At 43.9% G+C, this 22,594-nt stretch overlaps 2 protein-coding genes across 6 annotated transcripts in view; one reads left to right on the top strand and one right to left on the bottom strand.

Annotated features, from left to right (window-relative positions):
• The window catches only part of LOC137791366 (protein bicaudal D homolog 1-like), a 38,776-nt gene extending 29,634 nt beyond the window's left edge, over positions 1-9,142 (bottom strand). For 3 of the 5 annotated variants that reach the window (XR_011078026.1, XR_011078027.1, XM_068586253.1), the window contains exon 1: positions 8,590-9,142. Coding sequence is in view for 3 of the 5 variants with exons in the window: in XM_068586253.1 (XP_068442354.1) it covers positions 8,590-8,823 (234 nt within the window). In the remaining 2 variants the exon portion in view is untranslated. The remainder of the gene's footprint in view (positions 1-8,589) is intronic. The other 2 variants (XM_068586255.1, XM_068586254.1) reach the window with 1 other exon arrangement.
• Positions 9,143-11,491: 2,349 nt separating this feature from the next.
• strap (serine/threonine kinase receptor associated protein) lies at positions 11,492-22,368 on the top strand. Its single transcript, XM_068586599.1, has 9 exons — positions 11,492-11,968; positions 12,265-12,400; positions 13,513-13,594; positions 13,702-13,774; positions 14,043-14,142; positions 17,718-17,855; positions 18,865-19,001; positions 20,090-20,239; positions 21,555-22,368. Exons 1-9 carry the CDS (start codon positions 11,857-11,859, stop codon positions 21,614-21,616), a joined length of 990 nt encoding a protein of 329 aa, XP_068442700.1. The 5' UTR covers positions 11,492-11,856; the 3' UTR covers positions 21,617-22,368.
• The last annotated feature ends 226 nt before the right edge of the window (positions 22,369-22,594 follow it).

Here is a 22,594-nt window from a genome sequence, read left to right as displayed (position 1 = left end):
ACAGCAAGCAGCATCATGCGGCACTCATTTCAATGGAATAAGTGTAAAGTGAGTTAGCACAGACACAGAATCCGAGCCAGAGTCAGACAAAAGCAGTCAAGGAGTTTTAGACGAGCACATTCATGACATGATGAAAAATACTTTGAGACACAATTCAGGAAAGGCTTGAAGGAAATACGGTCCAGGAACATTGGAACCTTGTAATAATGTCAGTGTTACGAAAACTGGAAGCTGCAGATCTGCGAGCCTGAAAATGAGACTGTACATTACCAGACTCTCCTCACATCTGCTTTGAAACACAGAAAACAGTGACATTTAGAGGAGGCAGCTTGTTGTGGCCTGCAGTCTGCTGTGTCATCACTTTGTGAACCTCCCACCATGACGTCTGGGCAGATCGATAGCCACCGCGTGCTAAATATATCACTGCACACGGCTGACTTCCTGTAGACTGAAAAGATGCCAGTGTGTGCGTGGGTTAGGGTTGGGAATGCATTATGTCAACGAGGACCGTCACAAAGATAGCAAGTGTGTGTGTGTGTGTGTGTGTGTGTGTGTGTGTGCGTGTGTGTGTGTGTGTGTGTCTGACCCCTGCTTGGTGAGTAAACGCAGACAGGCTGCCAGTATTTTGTATGAAGGTCAGTTCACTGCCAAGGATTCCGCAATAGACAGAAAAGAAACACAAACACATACACACACACACACACACACACGCACACACACACACACACACACACACACACACACACACACACACACACACATGCACACACACATGCACACACACACACACACACACACACACACACACACACACACACACACACATACACACAAACACTGACACATGCTTAGCTTTTCCCTTCCTATGTAGTTGTAACCTTTTCATCGTTTGTATTGAATGTGTTGTAACTTTGTTACGTTGTTCTTTGTGTACACATCCATTGTACTTCTGTCCATCCTGATACAGGGACCCTCTAACTTTTTGGGGGGGAGTTGTTCCTGATCCGATGTGAGGTCCCAAAAGTAAAGAAGAAGAATACATCAATTCAGATAGTTTACATCATGAACTCAGCCAGAAAGCTTTAACGGTCAATCCATTTACGTATAATTCATTATTGAAGAACCAATCCTATGTGCAGACATCCACGACTTTCCTTTCTGATGGATCTTTACAAACAACCATTACAATCTAAGGGTTGTATTGTCGAAAGATGCAATCACTTTAAATGTGTGACTGAATGTGAAAGGCCATATCTTGTCCGGGTCATTTCTATGCAGCCACATTCTGTGTTTTTGTTGGGAAATGTTCGATTTTTAAAGGCTCTGGCAGTGAATTACTGTGAATATCACATTCTACAGTACCTTAATACATTTTACTGTATTAAACTGTTCATGGAGATGCAGTAGGAACTGTCAAATACCGTACAGTACAGTACAGTAATACATTGTACAATCATAAACTGTAGATTGCTGTAGAATAAGAGTTGACACTTAAGACTGCAGTTTAACAGTATCTTTGTGTCTGTGACCTACAACCTGTGACATGTTCAGACCAGCACATCTTTTCCTGTTAGAAGTCCCTTTCAGACCACAGCTTTGTCTGACTTTGAACTTTCAGGCAGAACGAGAGCAGCAGTACAGACATTGACCTGTTTGTTGTGCTCAAATGAAAATGGTGACGTTGATACGGTTGTAAAGTGTGTCACACATCGTGGCCGTTAGTCACAGCGCTGAACTGTCTGTTCAGGCTGATTCATACTTTCTTTTTTATAGAGCACAATTTTCATAAATCATGCATAAACAACCCAAACATTTCCTTTTGTGGTGAAAATAATGAACATGCGGACTCATGTCCAGTCTCAGGTTGTGGAGGAGAGGACAGCGAATAGTCCTCACTGTGAGTGTGCTGGCTCTGGTTTCCAGTAAAGCTGTGGGATCATTATCGGAAGAGTCACACAAGACATGACAGACATACTGCGCCATCAGCCCGATGAGAAGAGAGCGGCACGGCTCTGTCAGTAGCATCACCAGCTCCATGGATGTTATTAATTACGACTTCTTTTAAACAAGTTTAATGTCTTCCGAATGCGTTACAGCCATTTGTCTTTGAAAACATAACTTGTCTGGGTGAAAACAGAATAAACATCACATCATTGACAGCTGACGACAGAAACCCTTCAGCACGCGTAGCTGCAGTACGTCAATGCTGGTTACAAGGTTTTTAATTGTTCTTTTACAACAGGGTTTTGAGAGGAAATGCAGTTTGTACTTGCACCTGTACCAACCACTCAGAGCGCTTCAACCCCGCCTCACCATTCATACAGTGATGACATGAGCTACCATGCAAGGTGCCACCGGCCCGTCAGGACTACCTCGTTCACTCGGAGCCATTTGGGGTGAAGCGTCTTGGACGACCCCTCAATCTGTACTCCCATGCAAGTTTGTAATGTTTTTCTCCAGTGTAAAAATGGAGAAGAACTTGGCAAGGGAATCTGCCAGGACCAGTAGCTACTCCACTACCCAGCATGCTGCTGGCTGTGTGATGTCTGGTTTCAGTAAAATAAGATGGAGGACATCAGACTTCGGGAGAACACAGGGATGCAGGTCAATGATCGCTGAGCCCACATCTTCACACCTCCCCTCGTCTGTGGGACGAGGCGAGGTTTACCCCTGCCTCCTGCGTCCTGCCTCCTGCCTCCTGCCTCCTGTCCCCTGCTCCTTGTCTCCTGCCCCTGTCACCTGCCTCCTGCGTCCTGCCTCCTGCCTCCTGCCCCCTGCCTCCTGCGTCCTGCCTCCTGTCCCCTGCTCTTTGTCTTCTGCCCCTGTCACCTGCGTCCTGCCTCCTGCCTCCTGCCCCCTGCCTCCTGCGTCCTGCCTCCTGTCCCCTGCTCCTTGTCTTCTGCCCCTGTCACCTGCCTCCTGCGTCCTGCCTCCTGCCTCCTGCCCCCTGCCTCCTGCCTCCTGCGTCCTGCCTCCTGTCCCCTGCTCCTTGTCTTCTGCCCCTGTCACCTGCCTCCTGCCTCCTGCCTCCTGCCCCCTGCCTCCTGCCTCCTGCCTCCTGCCTCCTGTCCCCTGCTCTTTGTCTTCTGCCCCTGTCACCTGCCTCCTGCGTCCTGCCTCCTGCCTCCTGCCTCCTGCCCCCTGCCTCCTGCCTCCTGCCCCTGGCTCCTGCCTCCTGCCCCTGTCACCTGTCTCCTGCCTCCTGCCTCCTTCCTCCTCTGTTGCTCAATGTGTACAGATTGTAAAGCCCTTTGAGGCAAGTTTGAATGTTTTTATTTTATTTTGAGCAATACAAATTAAACTGAATTGAATAAAATGGAGAGATGGAGCTTTATGTTCAGGAATCATCATGACCTCATACTTTATCAATAATTCACAACGTCCGCTCTGCTCTTTGTGTGTTGTGTGTGTGTGTGCGTGTGTGTGTGTGTGTGTGTGTGTTGTGTGTGTGTGTGTGTGTGTGTGTGTGTGTGTGTGTGTGTGTGTGTGTGTGTGTGTGTGTGTGTGTGTGTGTGGGTGTGTGTGATGCATCTTTCAGACATCCCGTCTGCTCCTGAGTGCTTCTGAGCATGTAGCTGTGTCACATTCGTAGCAGGCAGAGGAGCGACACACAGGAACGCTGTCTGGTTCCGCGTACAGCACACAGCCAACACAAAGAAACTACAGCTTCAGAAATGTCAATCAAGTAGAATCTACCGACTGTGACGCCCGTCCCAATCTTTATATTGATAACTTCTCCTCAACCTAATTAAGTCACACTGACTGTTTTGCTGTCGTCAGAGTTTTTCGTCCCCAGTGTCTAGAGGAGCAGGATCCAGGATACCTCTGCATCCCGGTGGGCTGGGTAGATGGACCTGTACTTGTTTAGCACTTTTATAGTCTTCCGACCACTCAAAGCACTTTACCCCTACATGTCATCATTCACCCATTCACCCACTGATGCTGGTGGCTAAGGTGCCACCTGCCCATCAGGAGTAACTAACATACACACATTGTTACACCGAAGGCCCAGCTAAGGCAGACATTTGGGGTTAAGCGTCTTGCACAAGGACACATGGCAGTAGAGCGCAACTCAAGGAGAGAGGCGCCCCGTCACCGAGGGGCTGACTCGGTCCTGTTCAGTGTTTAGAGCCTTAACCGATTCCCCGATGCGCTCGCTGCATGTTTCCTCAGCGCTCCACTCGTCCACCGTGTCTTCTGCTTCTGTGACCATCTCACACACAGACATAGTTTTTCCACAGTGGTTACTCTTTGGTATATTGCACTTCCCTTTATTTCTATTTACGTTGACCTTAATTTCATCCTATTTTATCTAAATATGTAGGTATATTTGATCTAATAGTATATGTGGATACATTTATTTAACAGTGCACTGAGCATCTTGTGTGCATGTATGTTTCAGGATGAATAAAGTTCTGATCTAGTTATCTTTCAACTGTACACCTGTACTTGTCAGACTGAGCTGGGAGAGCAGCAAAACATTCCATGTTAGGGGGACTTTCAACTTCATGTGTTCCTCCTGATAGGCTGCTCGGCCTGATAGGAGTATTTAGCCTCTAATGATGCGCTCTACACAGACCACTAGACTTTTAAAGCCTCTTTCCCACTGGATAAAAAAACCCATTAACACCCACTAACATCTGGCTTTTGTCTTCAGTTGAAAGGTTACAGAAGTGGGGGCATGTTCATGACACCCTGGTTCCATCCGTCTCCATCCAAGCAGTGCTCGGACATCGTTCCAAATGAGTATGACCAGACTTTGAAAGAGACACTGAATAAGTCAGAGATATAAAACAGATGTACAGATAAGCATGCTCCTCTCCTGACAATGGGGCAGAAGAATCTTGCTGCTTTTAGTGTGTTTAGACAACTGGCACACAGTACAGACTGTAAACAGTCACAGTCATACTATCCACACACCGGCGGCTCAGCCTCCAGGAGCTTTTCAGCATCAAGTGTCTTGCCCAAGGACACATTGACATGGACTAGAGCTGGGAAACAAACCGCAGATCTTCTAAATGAAGGACGACCCGCTCTTCCATCGAGCCACAGTAGCCCCATTCATCATCCCTACACACACACACACACACACACACACACACACATACACACACACACACACACACACACAAACACACACACACATACAGCAAATGCCTCTTACATTACATTACACTGGCCTCATGCAAGAACCCCTGGTACGAACAGATTGGTGCCCAAGTGGCACTTAAGTTAACCACATTCACCCATTTTCTCGTATTTTGACTGATCTCTTCAGTACGAACACGACGAGCGGTCTCAACCTGTCGAAGGAGTCGTGTGCAGTCTGCTGTTATCAAAGCTGACTAACCAGCCAGTCTAAATGCTGTGGTGGATTTAAAATGATATGACCACCTCCCGTTGCACTCGTTGATGTACTTGCTGTGGCCACACATTTTTCAGATGGAGCCATTTCTTCTTTGTTCCAGTGACAGTGCGACCCTCAGGTCGGAGCAGGTCTCCTACCTCTGCTGCTGACACTGCTGCAAACAATTGACTTTTCTCTGTGGGGCGTAGCCTTAAACGGTATTATTGGGTGTTAATTATGATAATACACAATGCTCATGAACACACGCTCATTTATACACGGGTGGCATTCATCATGTTACGCTAGTCCTTTTCAAAGTGATCCATTTCCAATCATTCTTAAAGGTGTATTGGTAAAAGTGTCAAATGAGCTAAGCTGGTGGCTCGCAACTAACGGTGCTAACAAAGCAGCAGTGCTGACAAAGCTAACAGTGCTAACATAACTAACGGTGGCAAGGTGCTCAGTGTTGCCAGATTGGAAATGGAGAAGTATCGATCCAAAGGCTCAGAATGGTTGTATTTGGAGGATAATGATTGTGCATCTGGCAACACTGAGATCGGTTGACCAATTACAGTTCTCTCTACAGTCAGAGATGGCGCAAGAAGGTAAAAACGTATCGGAGATATCGTTTCCAAAACTTGTAAGGGCGTAACCCTCCGTCAGCCGCTGTCTTTCACAGTGAATGAGACCGTAAACAGTGACTGCACAGAAATATATATGAGACAAAACTCCACCATTGCACATTTTACAAAGGGACTGACAGAATAGATACTATTATTTTGTGAGTGTTGCTTGAGTTGCTTGCATAGCCATGAAATAGTAACGTTTCTGTTGAGCACACGCTTCATGTTGGAGTAAATCATTTATAGATGAAACTATTTTTATAACTTTAGATTTGCACTCCACGGCTGGATCTGTGCTTCGTGTCAGGCCCAGACAGTGGAAGCTGATGTGTCTGCTCTGCAGGTGCTGGTTCTGTAGTTTGTCCGAACCGGCATCTCTTCTGTTAGATCTCAGCCATAATAAAGACGTTGAACAACCATTGTTTAGAGACATTCAATCAAGATATCCCAAAAGGAGTTCCAAAAGGATTTTCATTGCAATAATATGATCACTTCACACTTCTTCTGGTTTGACTGGACCGCACACGACATATGCTACCCTGGTTAAGGGTGTATGGGCTTTACTTTTCTAGTCTTCCGACCACTCAAAGCTCTTTAACACTACATGTCATCATTCACACACTCACATCTATTCACACACTGATGGGAGGAGCTACCGTGCAAGATTCCACCTGCCCATCAGGACGAACTAACATATACACACCATAGGATTAGCCTACGGGAGCAATTTGGGGTTAAGTGTCTTGTCCAAGGATGCATCGACTAGCAGATCAAACAAATATACACTCCACTGTATATACTACATATGCCTACACTACACTGTACACACTACATAAGGATACACTCAGTCATACACTATATTGTATACATAAATAAATATTAATTAATTAATTAATTAAAATACCAAACATTCTTTGAGTCCCGCTCCACCAATATGACAATTTGCTGTTTTTCGTTTTATATTGAAACTGGAAACTGCATATCTTTGGGTTTTTGACTGATGATAAAACAAAACAAGCTATTTAAAGACTGCACTTCAAGCACTTTGAAAGTGTGATGAAGATTTTTCACCCTTTTCTGTCATTTTACAGGCAAAACTATTAATTGATTCAACACAACCAACAGGTAAATCAATTATGAGAATATGACTTGCCGCAGCAGTCAAGCCAACTGCTCAGTCAGATGATTTCAGTCATATCATCAGACTCTGTTGACCTGATGTCGCCGTCCTCCCAGAGAACAATGTTATTTGTTACTGATAGAAATGTAATAACTACAGAAAAGAAAAACTAATTTGTATAAAATGAGAATGACATGAATAAACACTGAAGCAGCTTCCAGAGACCAGCATGCAGCACTTCCACCAATGACTGTCCACTGCTGTGCATGACAACATGGCCACTGCTGTCCATGACAACATGGCATGGCAGACTGTTGACACATCATATGTATGAACTGCTTATTGTAGGCCTGCACACCTAACCACACACACACACCTGACCTTCAGGATGAAACTGCACAGTCAGCTTCCGAGTCCGACATGGGTCTGCATCACAGCTAACACAGTGGTGAAGTATTGTTGCCATGCCCACGTACTGGGAAATGATGCTCTCTGATACATATCGATCATAAGAATGACTACAGCCTTTTTTTTTTTTTTTACCAGAAACTTGACTCTCATCAACCCAGCTGTTCCTGGCGGCAGTTGTTTTCAGACCTGATGAAGCTGATGTTCACTTCCTGCTCAGCATCAAACAGCAGGCTGACACAGACGAGACTAGCTGGTGGACATAGTGGAGCATTTAGTGTCTGAAGAGATGGATATGTTTCTCAGGAGTTAACCGGAGCTAAACAAAAGAGTGTTGGACATAGATTCATCAGGTGACACAAGTCCAAATGGATGCTAATGTTGCCCAGTGTCTGCTGGATGAGTAACTAGACCAGTGCTAGCCGACCTGTGTCAGTGTCAGCTGTGATCTTTCATGTTGCTGAACTATACTGTGTTTACATGTCCTGTTGTTAGAGTGGCATGAGTCATTTATCGCACTACTTTCTCAGGTAAGGAACCCGGGAGGCCGCTGCCTTTCAGCTGTTCCATCAAACCCTTGTACAAGTCAGTTGTGGAAGCACAATACAATTAAGAATGCTCTCATTGAGATCTCATTTTCAGGGGACAGTTGAATATCATAGAAAGGTTAAATTATGTAATTTGAAAACATGATAATGAAGCCTACATCAGAACAACAAAAGCTACAGAGTGAACATAACAATGAATAAGCAGAAACACACACACACACACACACACACACACACACACACACACACACACACACATATATATATATATATATATATATATATATATATATATATATATATATATATATATATATATATATATATATATATATATATATATATATATATAGGCGGGGCCCGGGGATCCGCGCTGTCCAGCAGGTGTAACTACAGCACACAGCGGATGCTCCTGTTTTAACACATGACAAATAATAACTTATGTGTGAAGTGAGACAAATACACAGGCTGCTCTGGAGCGCTCATGTCACCGCGTTATTCTGAACGTTAACTAGTCCGGTTGACTTCTAGTAAGAGCCATACCCCTGCTGAGCCCACCTCCTGCAGCTGCTCCAGCTCCAGCCTCAGCGTCTCCTGCTCGGCCTCCAGCTCGGCGTACTGCTGCTTCAGGCTCTGGTTCTCCTCCAGAACCACCAGCCCGCACTCCGCCGCCCGGATCTTCTCGCGGTTGGCCTCCGCCAGCTCCCGGGTCAGGCGCTCCACCTCGGCCCGGCACTGCTCCACCGTGTCCCCGCATCCTGCTCCACCGGCAGCCATCGCTCCTCTCTCCCTCCCTCTGCCCTCTCCTCCCTGCGTCGGATGAGCAGAGAGCCCCGCCGGAGGGAGAAAACGAACCCCCACCGCCTCCCCTCAGAGGAGTCCCAGCGCGGCTTCAGATCTCATGGAAGCAATAAAACAGAATATACACATCGCTGAACATCCGTAAATATCCTAAACGCGGTGTTATCATCATCATCATCCTCTTCATCACCGGAGACACCCGTCTCGTGCCACGCGGTGCTCTTAGTGATGCAGCTGCTCCCCTCCCTCTGCTGTCTGTTTGCTTTCTGCTTATTCACCGGCCTCAGGACGCCCTCTCTGCCGCAGCCGAGAGGCAAGGCACCCTCCCCGCTGCAGCGCTCAGGTCCGGGTCCTCGGCTCTCGCAGCGTGTCAGACAGATCCACAAGCTGCTGGTTTTCTTTTGAAGCAATACTATTCAATGTCAACTTCTTTTTAAATTAGTTTTAAAGTACGAATGTATCGACACTAAACTTAAATATGTGCTAACAGCAGACTTTGAAACGAGAGGAGCGCATTAATAGTAAGTATAGATAATACTTATTATATAATATTTATTAGAATTAGATTTATTTTCCTACCTGGCAAAATGAAGTGTGCCGGCTACAGACTCACGACAGACGATGCAAAATCAAGCAACATGGACATGTTTGTCTTATGAGTAATTACACCAACAGGTTAATGTACAATTACTCAACAGAGCTATTATAATATATGGATTTTGTCCTTGGCCCATTTGGGCTATTTTTTTGAGTGCAACCTCTATGTATTCAATGTTAAGTCACCTTATCACAACCATTTAGTACTTTATATTTGGATGTAGATGTCAATGTGCGTTATCGTTCACTCAAAAACTATAAAACACTATTGCCGAAAACCCTGTCAACAATATGTAACATTAGGATCACAGTATAGTCCAATCTGGACTAAAATATTTATAAAACACAGTGGGATCTAATATGTGAGATATAATAAATGGCATAAATGATTTACACGAGTGGAAGGCAAATACAGGCAGCTGAGAATGAATAGCTTCTTCTGGTTAAAACGTCATTTCTCAGTGTGAAGAACACTTCCTGCAGGGGGCAGCAGTACGCTGGAGACGCTTTTATCCTGCCATTAAGCACACGAAGAAGTCGTTGTCAAGCCTTCAAAATAAAATATTGAAAAGAAAAAAATTAAAAATAAACATTTTCAGTTTATTTAAAATGCCTCACATTTTTACAGTTAAAGCTTAGAATAATACAATACGTCAAAAAGTAATATAATGTAATAGAACATATATATATATATATATATATATATATATATATATATATATATATTTGTAACTCTTTATAATAACTACACACTATTTAGCATTAGTAAAGCATGAGTAAACACTTCATTCGTCATTTATAAAGCATTGTTAAATGCTATTCTGTATTGGCGATACTAATGAGGTGTTTTTAATTGTACAGTAGAAAACTGTACAATTAACCTGTTTCATGGAGCTCAGAAACAGCCTGTTTGTAATGCAAGTAACATTCGTAAATTGAAATGAGCATGATTTGGCTGATAAATAACATGATTGAAACAGATAATTCATAGTAATGAAATAACAAACATGACATACATGAATTAAGTAACATTGTTTCATTAAAAAAGCCAGTGTAACTTAATTAGAGAATCACAAAGTCCTAATATTGTCTGTCTTGGAATGTATAATGCAGAAAGAGGGTTCGGCCAATGACAAAGAACATGCTGTATGAAGCTGACCATCTGTCCTGGTCTCCTGGTGCTGGACTACATGAGGTCATCAGACATCTGTCCTGGTCTCCTGGTGCTGCACTACATGAGGTCATCAGACAGCACTCTGTTTTATGTTCATGGTTATGTATATTGGTATAACTGAGGCATTAATGTAATCAGCAGTGCGCATAATATTTTTGGGGGATTTTTCTTCAATTTCAATGTGTGCATTAGCTCTCTTGGTGTGCTCATTTAATTGAATAATGGTTAAATGAAATGTCTTAGAAATGTCTTGTTCATGATTAAATGTTAAATGTTATCCACCTCCCGCCAGGACAAATCCCTTGTATATGTAAACATAATTGGCAATAAATGGTTCTAATCTGATTCTTAATAGATGTCATGAGACCAGAAATAAAATAGATGTCATGTGACCAGGAGGACAATAAATGTCATGTGACCAGAATGAACAACGTAACAGAGTAACAGCACAGTCAATGAATAAGACATAATGATGAATATAATTAACCAGTCCGGCACAAATACAGACAGACAACCATTGACGCTTGAATAAATATAAAACATATTTTAGCAATCATAATATTTGAGAAGTTTAAACCAGATAATGTCAATGATGATTGTTTCAGCACTTATATTGCAAATATGTTCATGGATACACGATATACAGATATATTTGTACTGTATATTTAATTATATATACTGTATATGTAATTATTAAAATATAATTACATTGTATTATGTCCTGGTCATACAATGTTTTTTGTTTTATTTTTCCATGTAGCTATTTATCTAACTGTTTATTTTTAATTTTTTGTTCAACATTAAAACCCGGTTTTCCAGTCAGTCAGCGGTTTGCTGAATCGAGGAGTCCTTTATTGTGAAAAATATCACACCGGAAGTATTATCTTTGTTGTGGCCGGTGAAACACCGGTCCAACTATACCATCTCTGCGATAGCTACGCCGCATTGCACGTTGCTAGTTAGTTGCAATGTTGTAGCTATAGCACGATAGCCATTCCTTTGCTGGGAGGGAGGCCCGCCGTTCGGTTTGACAGAACTACGCTGTTACTCCTCACTAATCCGTAGTCCAACCAGCAGCCAACCGCTAGCGAACGGAAACTCTTCCCCGACATAGCAGCCAGCTTGTCTTGCCATTCTCGTAGCCTGGTAGCCCCCCACTAGCTAGCTAGCAAGCTACCCGCTAGCATCCTCCCGTCTTCTCCCTCTGTGCGAACCGACTCCTGCCCGACTGGAGGACCATGGCGATGAGACAGACTCCACTGACCTGCTCCGGTCACACCCGGCCCGTGGTGGACCTGGCCTTCAGTGGGATCACTCCCTACGGCTACTTCCTCATCAGCGCCTGCAAAGGTGAGCTTAATGGACTTCTATTACCGTTACGCCAGTAAGGGTTGACGAAGAACGTTTCATGTTCGCCCCTGTAGCGGTCCATACCCCCAGAGTGAAGTGAGTACTCCACTCTGCGCCCCGTGTGGTTCGTAGGTAAACCTTAAATATAGGTGCTCTTGACGTGGATATTTACCACTACATCCTGAGATAGAAATGTGCTCTTGCGGTCGTTTGCCTCCTGGAGGCTGCGGTAGCTGCAGGCTTCGAGTCGAGATGCACAGTTAACCTCTGTGTCCTCCCTGCGGTTCTTTTGTCAGATGGCAAACCCATGATGCGCCAGGGAGACACAGGAGACTGGATCGGAACGTTTCTGGGTCACAAAGGCGCTGTCTGGGGGGCCACTCTGAACACGGACGCCACCAAGGCAGCCACCGCCGCAGCGGACTTCACAGCGTGAGTGGACGGTCCAGTCCGGTATGGGGCTCACCAACTCCTGCCTAGCTATGTGTCTGGACGCAAGATGGGCAGACATGACATCCACACACTTCGACAGCCCTTCTAGTGACCTGAATAATAATGAGAAGGATAAAGTGCGGAGTCTACATAAGAGACGAGGAATAAAGGGAAATAGAAACATTTTTATATGTCAGTACAATCACATTTCCAACCAAATTAACTATGTAAAAGATTAAAGAACAGTTTTTTTCTACTCTCTATTCAAAACAGGACGTATAACAAACAAGAAAAAATAGTGATTAATGGACCAATTTTTTTTCTATTGGCAGAAACTTTGCAGTCAGAGCATTTAACTTAGTGTCAATTCGTAACATTACAACCATCTTCCCTTTGATATAAGTAATTATAGGATGATAATAATAAAGATGTCACACCATCTCTACGTCACTTCTCCTCAGTCCACATTTGGTCACTTCAAGATGGGAGCGGCCACATCTGCAAACTGGATGCTTCAAACCGGTTGTCCACAAACCAATGGCTACGTCTACTCATTTACAGTATTTGGTATTAACCCAAGGGTCTTGAAGCAGGACACGTTATCAGATCGAGTTTGGTAGGGCCCTGGGCTGAGTCCAGCTTAGATGTTATAGAGTAGTAGTGAATGTCCAATAAGTGATGTATAGATGAAGAGATACAGGTTTTTATCTCGCCTCTGTGTCAGAAAGGACCAACCGACTTTGTCATTCTGAAAACGATGGTGACTGCCAGAGGGATTTCTCCGGTAATGCATCTGAGGCCAGATTGATAAACTAGTCCTGGGGTTTGAGAGTGGAAGCATCACCATAATCTAGGACTAGTCAGTCGATCATGATACATCTTTTGGTGTTTTTTTTTTTGTTTTTTTTCCTATCGCTTGGACTCCGTTAAATGTTTTTGTTACTTTTGTGTTTTTTTTCTAAAGATATCCTCTGTCTGTATCTTCTTTGTCTGCTTTTTAAAATCGCTGACCACGCTTGCTTTCCAGCACATTATACTGTATTTCAAGAGGATTATTATTACTGGAGCTGCATAGACTGTTGTCTATTAATGGTGTGCTGTGTGCGTTTCAGGAAAGTGTGGGATGCAGTGAGTGGAGACGAGGTCCTCACACTGGCACACAAACACATTGTCAAGACGGTCACCTTTACTCAGGTCAGTGTCGTGTCTGGCTATGGATGAGCTATACACATCCTGTGTGCATTTATGTGGATGTGATGGAAGCTGCTTTTGTCTCTTAATATACTTGTTTCCCTCCTCAGGACAGCAACTGTCTGCTGACTGGAGGAAATGACAAGCTGCTTCGCATCTACGATCTCAGCAACCCTGAAGCAGGTAAGCCGATGTGTCAAAGGGCGTGGGGACATGTAGGATTTTCTTATTTGCTGGGGTTTAAAATCTGCCTCTTCTTGTGCCATATATTCTGCTCTGTATGATGCATAACACACCGCTCCCTTCTGGAGACGGATCTCATTTCAAATCGGTGGCTTGTGAAAGTATTTTAAGCTCTGAATTATGAAAAAGGAGAATAGACACAAAGTCACACCTGATGTTTTTTTTTGTCCTGTAATGTCGCTGAATGTTGCATCTTTGTGTCCTTTAGCACCTCAGGAGATTGCAGGTCACACCTCAGCCATAAAAAAAGCCTTGTGGTGTAACAACGACAAGCAGATCCTCTCTGCTGCCGACGACAAAACCATACGGTCGGTGAAGTGCTTTTTCCTTGTGTGTCAACGCCCACTTCTGCTGTGTCAAACTAACTCTGTCAACTGTATAGCAAGCAGGGGTGGGGAAACATCCATACAGCATCGTATTGAGATATTTTACGTGCCAATATTGTTTTGATGCACACAGAAATAGTTAGTTAGTACCGTTGACATCAACACCTCTTATAAAGTACTGAGCAGAGCTCTATGAACGTTCCATTGAGTTACATTGTGGTGTGTTCAAGCTCTAGTAAAAATTAATATTGGAAGATTGCATTAAACTGAGTGCGTTTGCATTTACATTTCAGTGTTTCCCCTCTGGACCTCAACGACACTGAAAATGACACAAACACCAAAAGCATTGCTTTTTCTGTAAATAACATCATTTTGTGACTCCAACTGTACTTTTATAAATAACAGAATAAAGGATAGTAACATAACCTTCAATTTAACCAAATTGTCCCTTTAGACCACAAAAAAAAATTGCAATCACTTAAAACAATGAAAATAAAGTTCTATATGTGCAAAAAATACATATGTAGTTACTACTAAATAGCTGATTTTGGAAAACTGAAAGCAAATTGCAGAACAAAACAGAATGAGTAGATGTTTGAGCATCAGGTTGTATCAGTATTAGTGCTGAAGTGAGCTGCTTTCCTCTTTTTAAAACGTGGTTGTAGACTTGATACGGCTGCTCTCAGTTCATGCTCCATGTTGAGATGAGATCTTTTTCCGGTTTTGAGAGACGGAACAGCAGAAAAGACACCTGACGGAGACTTTGTGGAGATTGGCTTTTGGCAACACGCCAAAAATCACCAAGTTGCACATGCGCAGCGTAATCTGTTAACCGTGAACATTTACCCGTGTACTTTTTAATGTGTGAAGCCAGCAGCTCATTGTTGGAACAAGACACGAGCACTTTGGCTCGTTTCACTTGGAGCAGGAGAGCTGCTCTGGGTTCAGAGAGCTGCTCTGGGTTCAGAGAGCTGCTCTGTGTTCAGAGAGATGCTCTGTGTTCAGAGAGATGCTCTGTGTTCAGAGAGATGCTCTGGGTTCAGAGAGATGCTCTGGGTTCAGAGAGATGCTCTGGTTCAGAGAGATGCTCCGGTGATCCTTCCAGGGGGGCTAGTGTTGCCATCTTCGACCTGGGAGCGTTTAAAACGCAGATATAAATGTCTGCTTTTCACGCATCATATTTTTCTACGCTCTCTGCCGCTGCCGAACAACGTTGCGCGCGATACAGAGAGCAGAGGAGAGGAGAAGTGTTCACGCGCGACCACGTAAAGACAGAAATGACAAGCTGTCGTGTAGATCCCATCAATAAAATACGGCCGTTTGTTTGTTTAATAACAGAACAAGGTGTAAACCTGTTCTATAGGAAAGAGAACCGTAAATGACATTCTGTGATCTGGCGCTATAGAGAAATTACAGGGAGGTTTCTTCACTCGCCCGCCCCCCTAGTATAATGGAAGGGGAAACACTGCATTTTAGTGAGAAGCTTGTGCTTCACTGAGGATCTTGGTCAGTCTTGGTCAATCCAGCTGTGCAGATTCGTCCACGTCAGGAACATAGGAATGACTTGACTGGAGCTCTGTGCACATCCTCACTCGAGAGAAAAGGCCCTTTCCACAAGTCGGATTTTTCTTCAGGAAGCCACCCACCTCATCATACAGAGGAGACTGTGTAGGTGGTGGGGGACGGGAGGATGATGACCAAGCTCTCATCCCTGATGAACCACGTCTCCCACCTGGCTGTGCTGCACAGCTCCTTCAGCCACCGGCTCATTCATCCCCGGTGTCTTAGGGAGAGATACCGCAAGTCCTTCCTCCTCGCTGCTATCAGGCTGCACAACCAGCTGAGCCCCCAGTAGACCACAAAACCACTCTGAACACTTTAACCTCACCTGGTGCAATACTTTCATACTTTATACACATTTTTTACGATTTATTTTATTCCTTCTGTATATTTCATATTGTTTCTTACTGTTCAATTTTTAAATTGTGTTTTTATTACCGTTCTATTGTTTATTTATATTACTTGATCTTATCTCTACTTACATTTCTGTGAACAAGGGCTGCTGTAATCACATAATTTCCCCACTGAGGGACTAATAAAGGACTTGTACATACTTATACTTATCTTATACATGTTTAAAATGCTGGTCTCCTTACCCTGCAGAGACACATTCAGTTTGTTCAGTTTGCTGAATATATCTGCCAGGTAGCACAGCTTTCAAGCCAGTTGTGTCCTGGAAAAAGGTGGCATGGGGAGACTTGTGCTCCATCAGAAAGGCGTGTACTTCAGATTGCAATTCCATCAGCTGGTTGAGTATTCTCCAGAGAACCAGTGCACCTATGTGTGAAGCAGCAGTTGTGTGTTCAGCTCCCATGTTTTCACAGAGGCAGCGAAACATGGGAGCTGAACACACAACTACTGGCATTGCGTGGCCTTGACTTTATCACAGAATGTCGTTTACGGTTCGCTGTCGTTCAAAACGTCATGTAACGCAGGGGTCATTTTCTTGCAGGCCAGTGCTTCCCTGTGCATGACGCAGTGGGTCCACTTCACGCACTATGACTCCTCTCGCTCTGCCCGTCATTGATGCTGCGCGTCCACGCAGATGCTGCTGCAGGATTTCCAGCTCATGTCGTTTTTAAAAATGTCCTCTCCTGTTGTTTTCCCGTCAAGTAATTGCAGAACAGCATGTCGTCAGTACCGATGTATCTCACAAAGGCAACATGTGCATTTCCACTGACATCTGTGGATGCAGCTGGAGTGAAAGAGTCGCTATGTTGTCCCACAACTTTGATCTGCTCTACGACTCACAGTCATTTGACAAACGCACAGTCTTTAATTTCTCCGAGGTCTTTAGCTAAAGCGACTTGCATGTTGTGTACTGAGATGCCGCTGAAGAGTTGCTGGCTTCATGCTGCTGTTGGCTCACCTCTCCCCACAGAAGAACACAAAGTTTGGCCTTCTTTTGGCACTTGTCTCTCCGCGTTTTCAACAGCATTGCTGCTACGCCTCAACCATGACTCCATTGTTTGAGTTTTTCAGGCGGCAGTGATTGACAGGTGTCATGTGCCAGGTTGGATCCAACCTTGCTGGTATGGGAGGGACTCTGAGTTTTTAACATAATGAAATTGAATATTCTACTGAATATTAAATTCAGTTCATTAACTTACACTTCTATATAGAATTTTAAATCATTTAAAAATATTTTTAATAGATGCTAATTACCTGGAGTGCCTTTATGCGGCCTCATTTGAGAACCTGTGTGTGTGAATCAGAAACGTTAAATTGCCAAGGAAGTTAGTACAAACAAGGAATTTGTTCTGGTGGAAGGTGAATCATAACAACACAACAACAACAAAGAACATTTAACTATACAAGTGAAAGTATAAGAATTTGGATAAAAACAAGTAATAAGTAAGGATGCAAGTAAAAATAAAAAATAAAGGGATGAAACGATCAATAAGAGTAAAGTAAAGTGCACGGAATGAGGTTATGATTTTTGAAAGTGACAGATGATGGGTAAAGTGGCGAGTGACTTTAAGTGTGTGTGTGTGCAGGCTGTGGGACAGGAGCTCCATGGAGCAGGTGAATACACTGACGTTCGACACGTCGGTCAGCAGCATGGAGTATGTGCCTGATGGAGAGATTCTTGTGATCACATATGGAAGGACCGTGGCTTTCTACAACGCTCTGAGGTAAGACCATCGCACACTTCCTGCAAACTCCCAACATGTACACACTAATGGAATACAATTCTAATTTGGTGTGTCAATAGGGATTCTGTCCACAAACAAAAAATAAAGTTACCACACTTCTTCATGACCAGCTATGTTGAAATTAATGTTGTTGTGATGGCTCTCAACTATTTATTGAGAGAAATGTGCAGCAGCATCAAAGAAGAAGCTCGTTTGGAGACAATTAGGATTCAGTGAAGCCTCTTTCCAACTGGACACACAAACCGTTAACACCCACTAACAGCTGGCTTTGGTCTTCAGTGGGAGAGGTTACAGTCAGCATTCATTCTGGGACCAATGACGCAGTAGAAGTCCCAGGTATTTATTGGCTGCTGCTCCGTCAGCAGCGATGGAGACATGACACCTGAGTGCACAAGCTCGTTTTGGCCCCGTTTCCGCTTGTGGAGGTGACAATATGTATAAAAAAACCTCCAGAGATTTAAAATATTCTAATGAATTAAGGGACAAAAAATAATACAATAAACATGCTCCACCAGACTGCAGTCAGACAACAGTCATTTTCCTCCAACAATCACCAACTCTGGGTTGACGAGTAAAGAAGCAAAACCCAGAACCTTTTCACTGATTACTAACTCTGCTGCCCTGACGTGGAACTTGACAGCAGGACACAAGAACAGAGAGGCCGGCGCAGAAGCCCGGCAAACTCTCAATGGGAAAAGAGTCGCTTGGCTTTTCACATGTTTACAAACCTGCATAAACATTCTAATTTTAGTGGATGTGTCAAGTGAAAACCAGCTAACCAACACACTCTTAACTAAACTTCCAACCAACTCTGGTTGGGTGAAGAAATTAAGTCTGTTTCATTTCTCGTACAGCTTTTTGGAAAAGGATGAGTCTAAACTTGATGAGACGTATTCACAGCAATATAGTAGGACTGGGTTGATGCAGACATGTAGAATCTTCACCATGACATCAGATAAGCTCATTTGAATGATTGTAACTGTTCCAGCCTGGACCTCATCAAGACGGTGGAGGCCCCGGCTCCCATCAACTCGGCCTCCCTCCACCCAGAGAAAGACTTCTTTGTTGCCGGAGGAGAGGACTTCAAGCTCTACAAATTTGACTACAGCACCAAGGAAGAGCTGGGTGAGAGAAGCCTTTTCCACTCGATCACGGTCTCTGGGCCATTTTAGAGAGCTTTTACTCCTTATTCGCTACAGGTAATGTAAGGACTCCGGTTAGAAGGGTACAAGGTCGTTCTGTCCTTATTTGAAAAGCACACTTGATCAAAAGTCAGATTGTTTAAAAGTTTTACAATTGATTCTGTGGCTGGGTTGCACCAACAAGGATTAACTCTTAGACCAGGTTTTCTTTTAATCCAGTTGCACCAAACTTTACTATTAATCCTGGATAAATCTAACCCTTTGGTAATCTTGGTTCAATTTCCATTTAAATCTAGATTAAAATTGAATCTCTTGCACCAGTTATTTTAAACCTAGACTAAACCTGGAGCAGTTATATATAAAACCACCCTTGGAGGAGTTTTATCTCCATTTTATTGACAACATGGCTGCATATCTTCGCTGGATGGGGTAAGAGGAAAGAGTTCCTCGCAGGAAAAGTAAAGATAAGTTAAACCCATTTGAAATCTATGACAATAGCTACTTTTCACATCGTAAAGATTCACAAAGGCGTCTGTCATGAACCTCAATGGAAAGGTTGGACCAGCAATCGAGCATGGAAGTGAGAGGAATGCTGCCGTGCCAACACTTCTCCAGCTCCTAGTAGCTTTGTGATTTTATGCTACAAGTTTAGTTCAGGAAAAAGATGGCATACTTTAGGGTTATTTAGTTCCGTATTGGTTAAACGTACATTGTGAATTGGTTCACATTTCGTCGGAATCCATCATGGCAAACATTGAACATAAACTAATCCTGTTTTAACCCTTGTTTAAACTAGTTTAACTAATCCAGGGTTAAAATTAGGATGTGCAACACACCTGTGATTAAATCTAAACCAGTTTAAACCTAGATTTACTAACCCTAGCTTAACTCTAAATCAGGATTAATTTAATCCTTGTTGGTGCAACCCAGCCTTTGACTGAAAAATATTCAAAGTATCCATTTTATTGTAGGATAGAACTTGTAAAAACAGGATGTCGAAATGTTGAGTGTTTTTCTGTCATATCAGCTGGGAGGAACTACAACAATGCCTCATGTCCCTCCTGTCTGCAGAGTCCTACAAGGGTCACTTCGGTCCAGTGCACTGTGTTCGCTTCAGTCCAGATGGCGAGCTGTATGCCAGCGGCTCTGAGGACGGCACGCTCCGACTGTGGCAGACGGCTGTGGGGAAAACCTACGGCCTGTGGAAGTGTGTCCTTCCTGGTAACAACTTTAGCCACTCACGTCTAAAGTCATATCTAGAACAAGCTATCGGCCATAGAAACGCTCCGCCTCGCACCCCAGGTGGACCACCTTGGGACCTTTCATCAGACAAAATATGTATGATAGTCAATGGCAGGTTTCTGATCCTGTTTATGTGCCTTAAATTACACATAATGACCTTTTAGATGATACTAGAACAAATCTATGACAAACTTAGGTGTGATTTATGGCACAATTAAATCAAGATCAAAAATATTTGTCTCATTGAGATAAATACTTAATTCTGAAATAAGGTCCCATGGGGGACATCTGAGGAGGAGGGCATCTATTCAGCACAACACCTATTCTTTTCAGCAAACGCTGCCCATCAATGTCAGTGTTTCCCTACCATTATATTCGGGGGCCGCCCCGCCCCCCAACGGCATCATCCGCCCTCCTTGAAGGTCAAGATCATTTTGTTTGGATCAACGATGCACGCGCATACACACACACACACACGCACACACACTCCTCCCCCCAGTGGACAGAGAGTGTCGAAAAATATGTTGCGTGAAAAGCACACGGTTGTATCTGCGTTTTTGAAACACTCCCAGAGTGAAATAGCAACAGTGCATTTTCACGTCAAACAGCCGCAACAGGCTGCAAGGAGACCCCCTTGACGGGCTGCAAGGAGACCCCCTTGACGGGCCGCAAGGAGACCCCCTTGACGGGCCGCAAGGAGACCCCCTTGACGGGCCGCAAGGAGACCCCCTTGACGGGCCGCAAGGAGACCCCCTTGACGGGCCGTAAGGAGACCCCCTTGACGGGCCGCAAGGAGACCCCCTTGACGGGCCGCAAGGAGACCCCCTTGACGGGCCGCAAGGAGACCCCCTTGATTCTCGGCGACTTGCCAAAAGCCCACCATCAGAATAGCACTTTGGATATCAGAGACAAATTTAAAACTATGGTCCAAATTGAAGCGGGAGCGATACCCATTTCCCATCATGCGACACATAAATGATCATCTGTTCGTTAAAACCTCCAGCACCACAGAAGACATTATGCAACTGTTTTAACAAGATGAATTAGGTGATGTGTGAAATCAGTGCAGTTGTTTGACACGTTTTTGTGACTTCGGCTGCACCTCCTCTCCCCAAGTGTGGATTTTCTGCTTCCAAAACTCTAGGCTGGGAAACCTCAAACTGAAAGATGTGACCCTGCCATTAGCAACTATTTCAGGCTACTCTGCTTGTTTTGTGTACCAACAATATCGTGCCAGATCCAAGTATTAGTATGATGCCGCTCAGTTTTCCTCTTTTCTTGACTTCCTCCTCAGAGGACCTGGGGGCAGAGAACTCAGAGCAGCTGTACCCTACGACCCCTGAGATCAAAGCATGAGGGGAAAGCTGTGTTGATTGGAAATAGGATGAGAAGAGAAAAGAACGACGGAAAGGAAACCAGCGGAGGGGGTGTTCCAGCGTTCTATCTGGCCCCAGCAAGGAGCAGAGACCACACCATCTGCATCCATCAGGAACTGATGTGGATGCATTATGACTGCCCTGTCTGTCATAGACTAACTTGTCGCACACCAACACAGACGCACACACAAGCAAACCGGCTCCCACTGATTTTAGGCAGGAATATGGACAGTAAGGGCTACAGAGTAAAGCAGTAGAGCTGTGAGTGTCTGCTCATGGCTGCCTGCTTTCTCTCTGATTAGCTCAGTTCTGTTTGTCTGCTTCAACTTGTTTTAACTTTCCTAAAGCCTTAAAGCCAACCCATCAATCAGCTGTTGCTAAGATCGATTTGGGTTTCAAAATTAAGATATTTAAAGAGCTAGATCAAGGCTTTTTTCAGTTCATAGTTACAAGAATACTATAGGTTGTTGCACTGTTCGTGCTAAAGTAAGGCGCTTTCATTTCCTCAAAAAACATTGCTTTGGGTATCCGCTGCTTTTGTAATGTGACTGGTTGAGTCTATGAAGTAAGTGTTCAAATTAAAGAAAATATTGTTTCGTGACAAAGCAGAAAGGGAATAAATGCTGCTGGGTTTTTTTTCTCCATTTTGGTTTCTGTCCTCGGTTAAGTCAAGTAATGAAATAAACAAAACGCATTGCTGTTTATTTGTAAAAGTAATGCATTAAGACACAACTGGGTTTGGTGTTTTTATTACTTAATGTTGTCAGTACTAAATGTGGATGAATGGGGTCACGTGGTATCTACATTTAAAGTGATAACGCCATAATAAACATACTGCCGCGCCATGAGTTTTCCTCTAGGGTTTTATACTGTACATCCAGAAATCCATCTCTATATGTTGTTATATTAAAACAGGGGCATTGAATTGTGAATAACTTGTGACGTGCGCTTCATTTTC

Source organism: Clinocottus analis, unplaced genomic scaffold (assembly GCF_023055335.1).
Source record: "Clinocottus analis isolate CAN_PGR_092001 unplaced genomic scaffold, fCliAna1.0.p SCAF_20, whole genome shotgun sequence".
Classification (NCBI taxonomy): Eukaryota; Metazoa; Chordata; class Actinopteri; order Perciformes; family Cottidae; genus Clinocottus; species Clinocottus analis.
The sequence above is the reverse complement of the archived record's forward strand: the minus strand, read 5'-3'. Positions and strand labels throughout refer to the sequence as shown.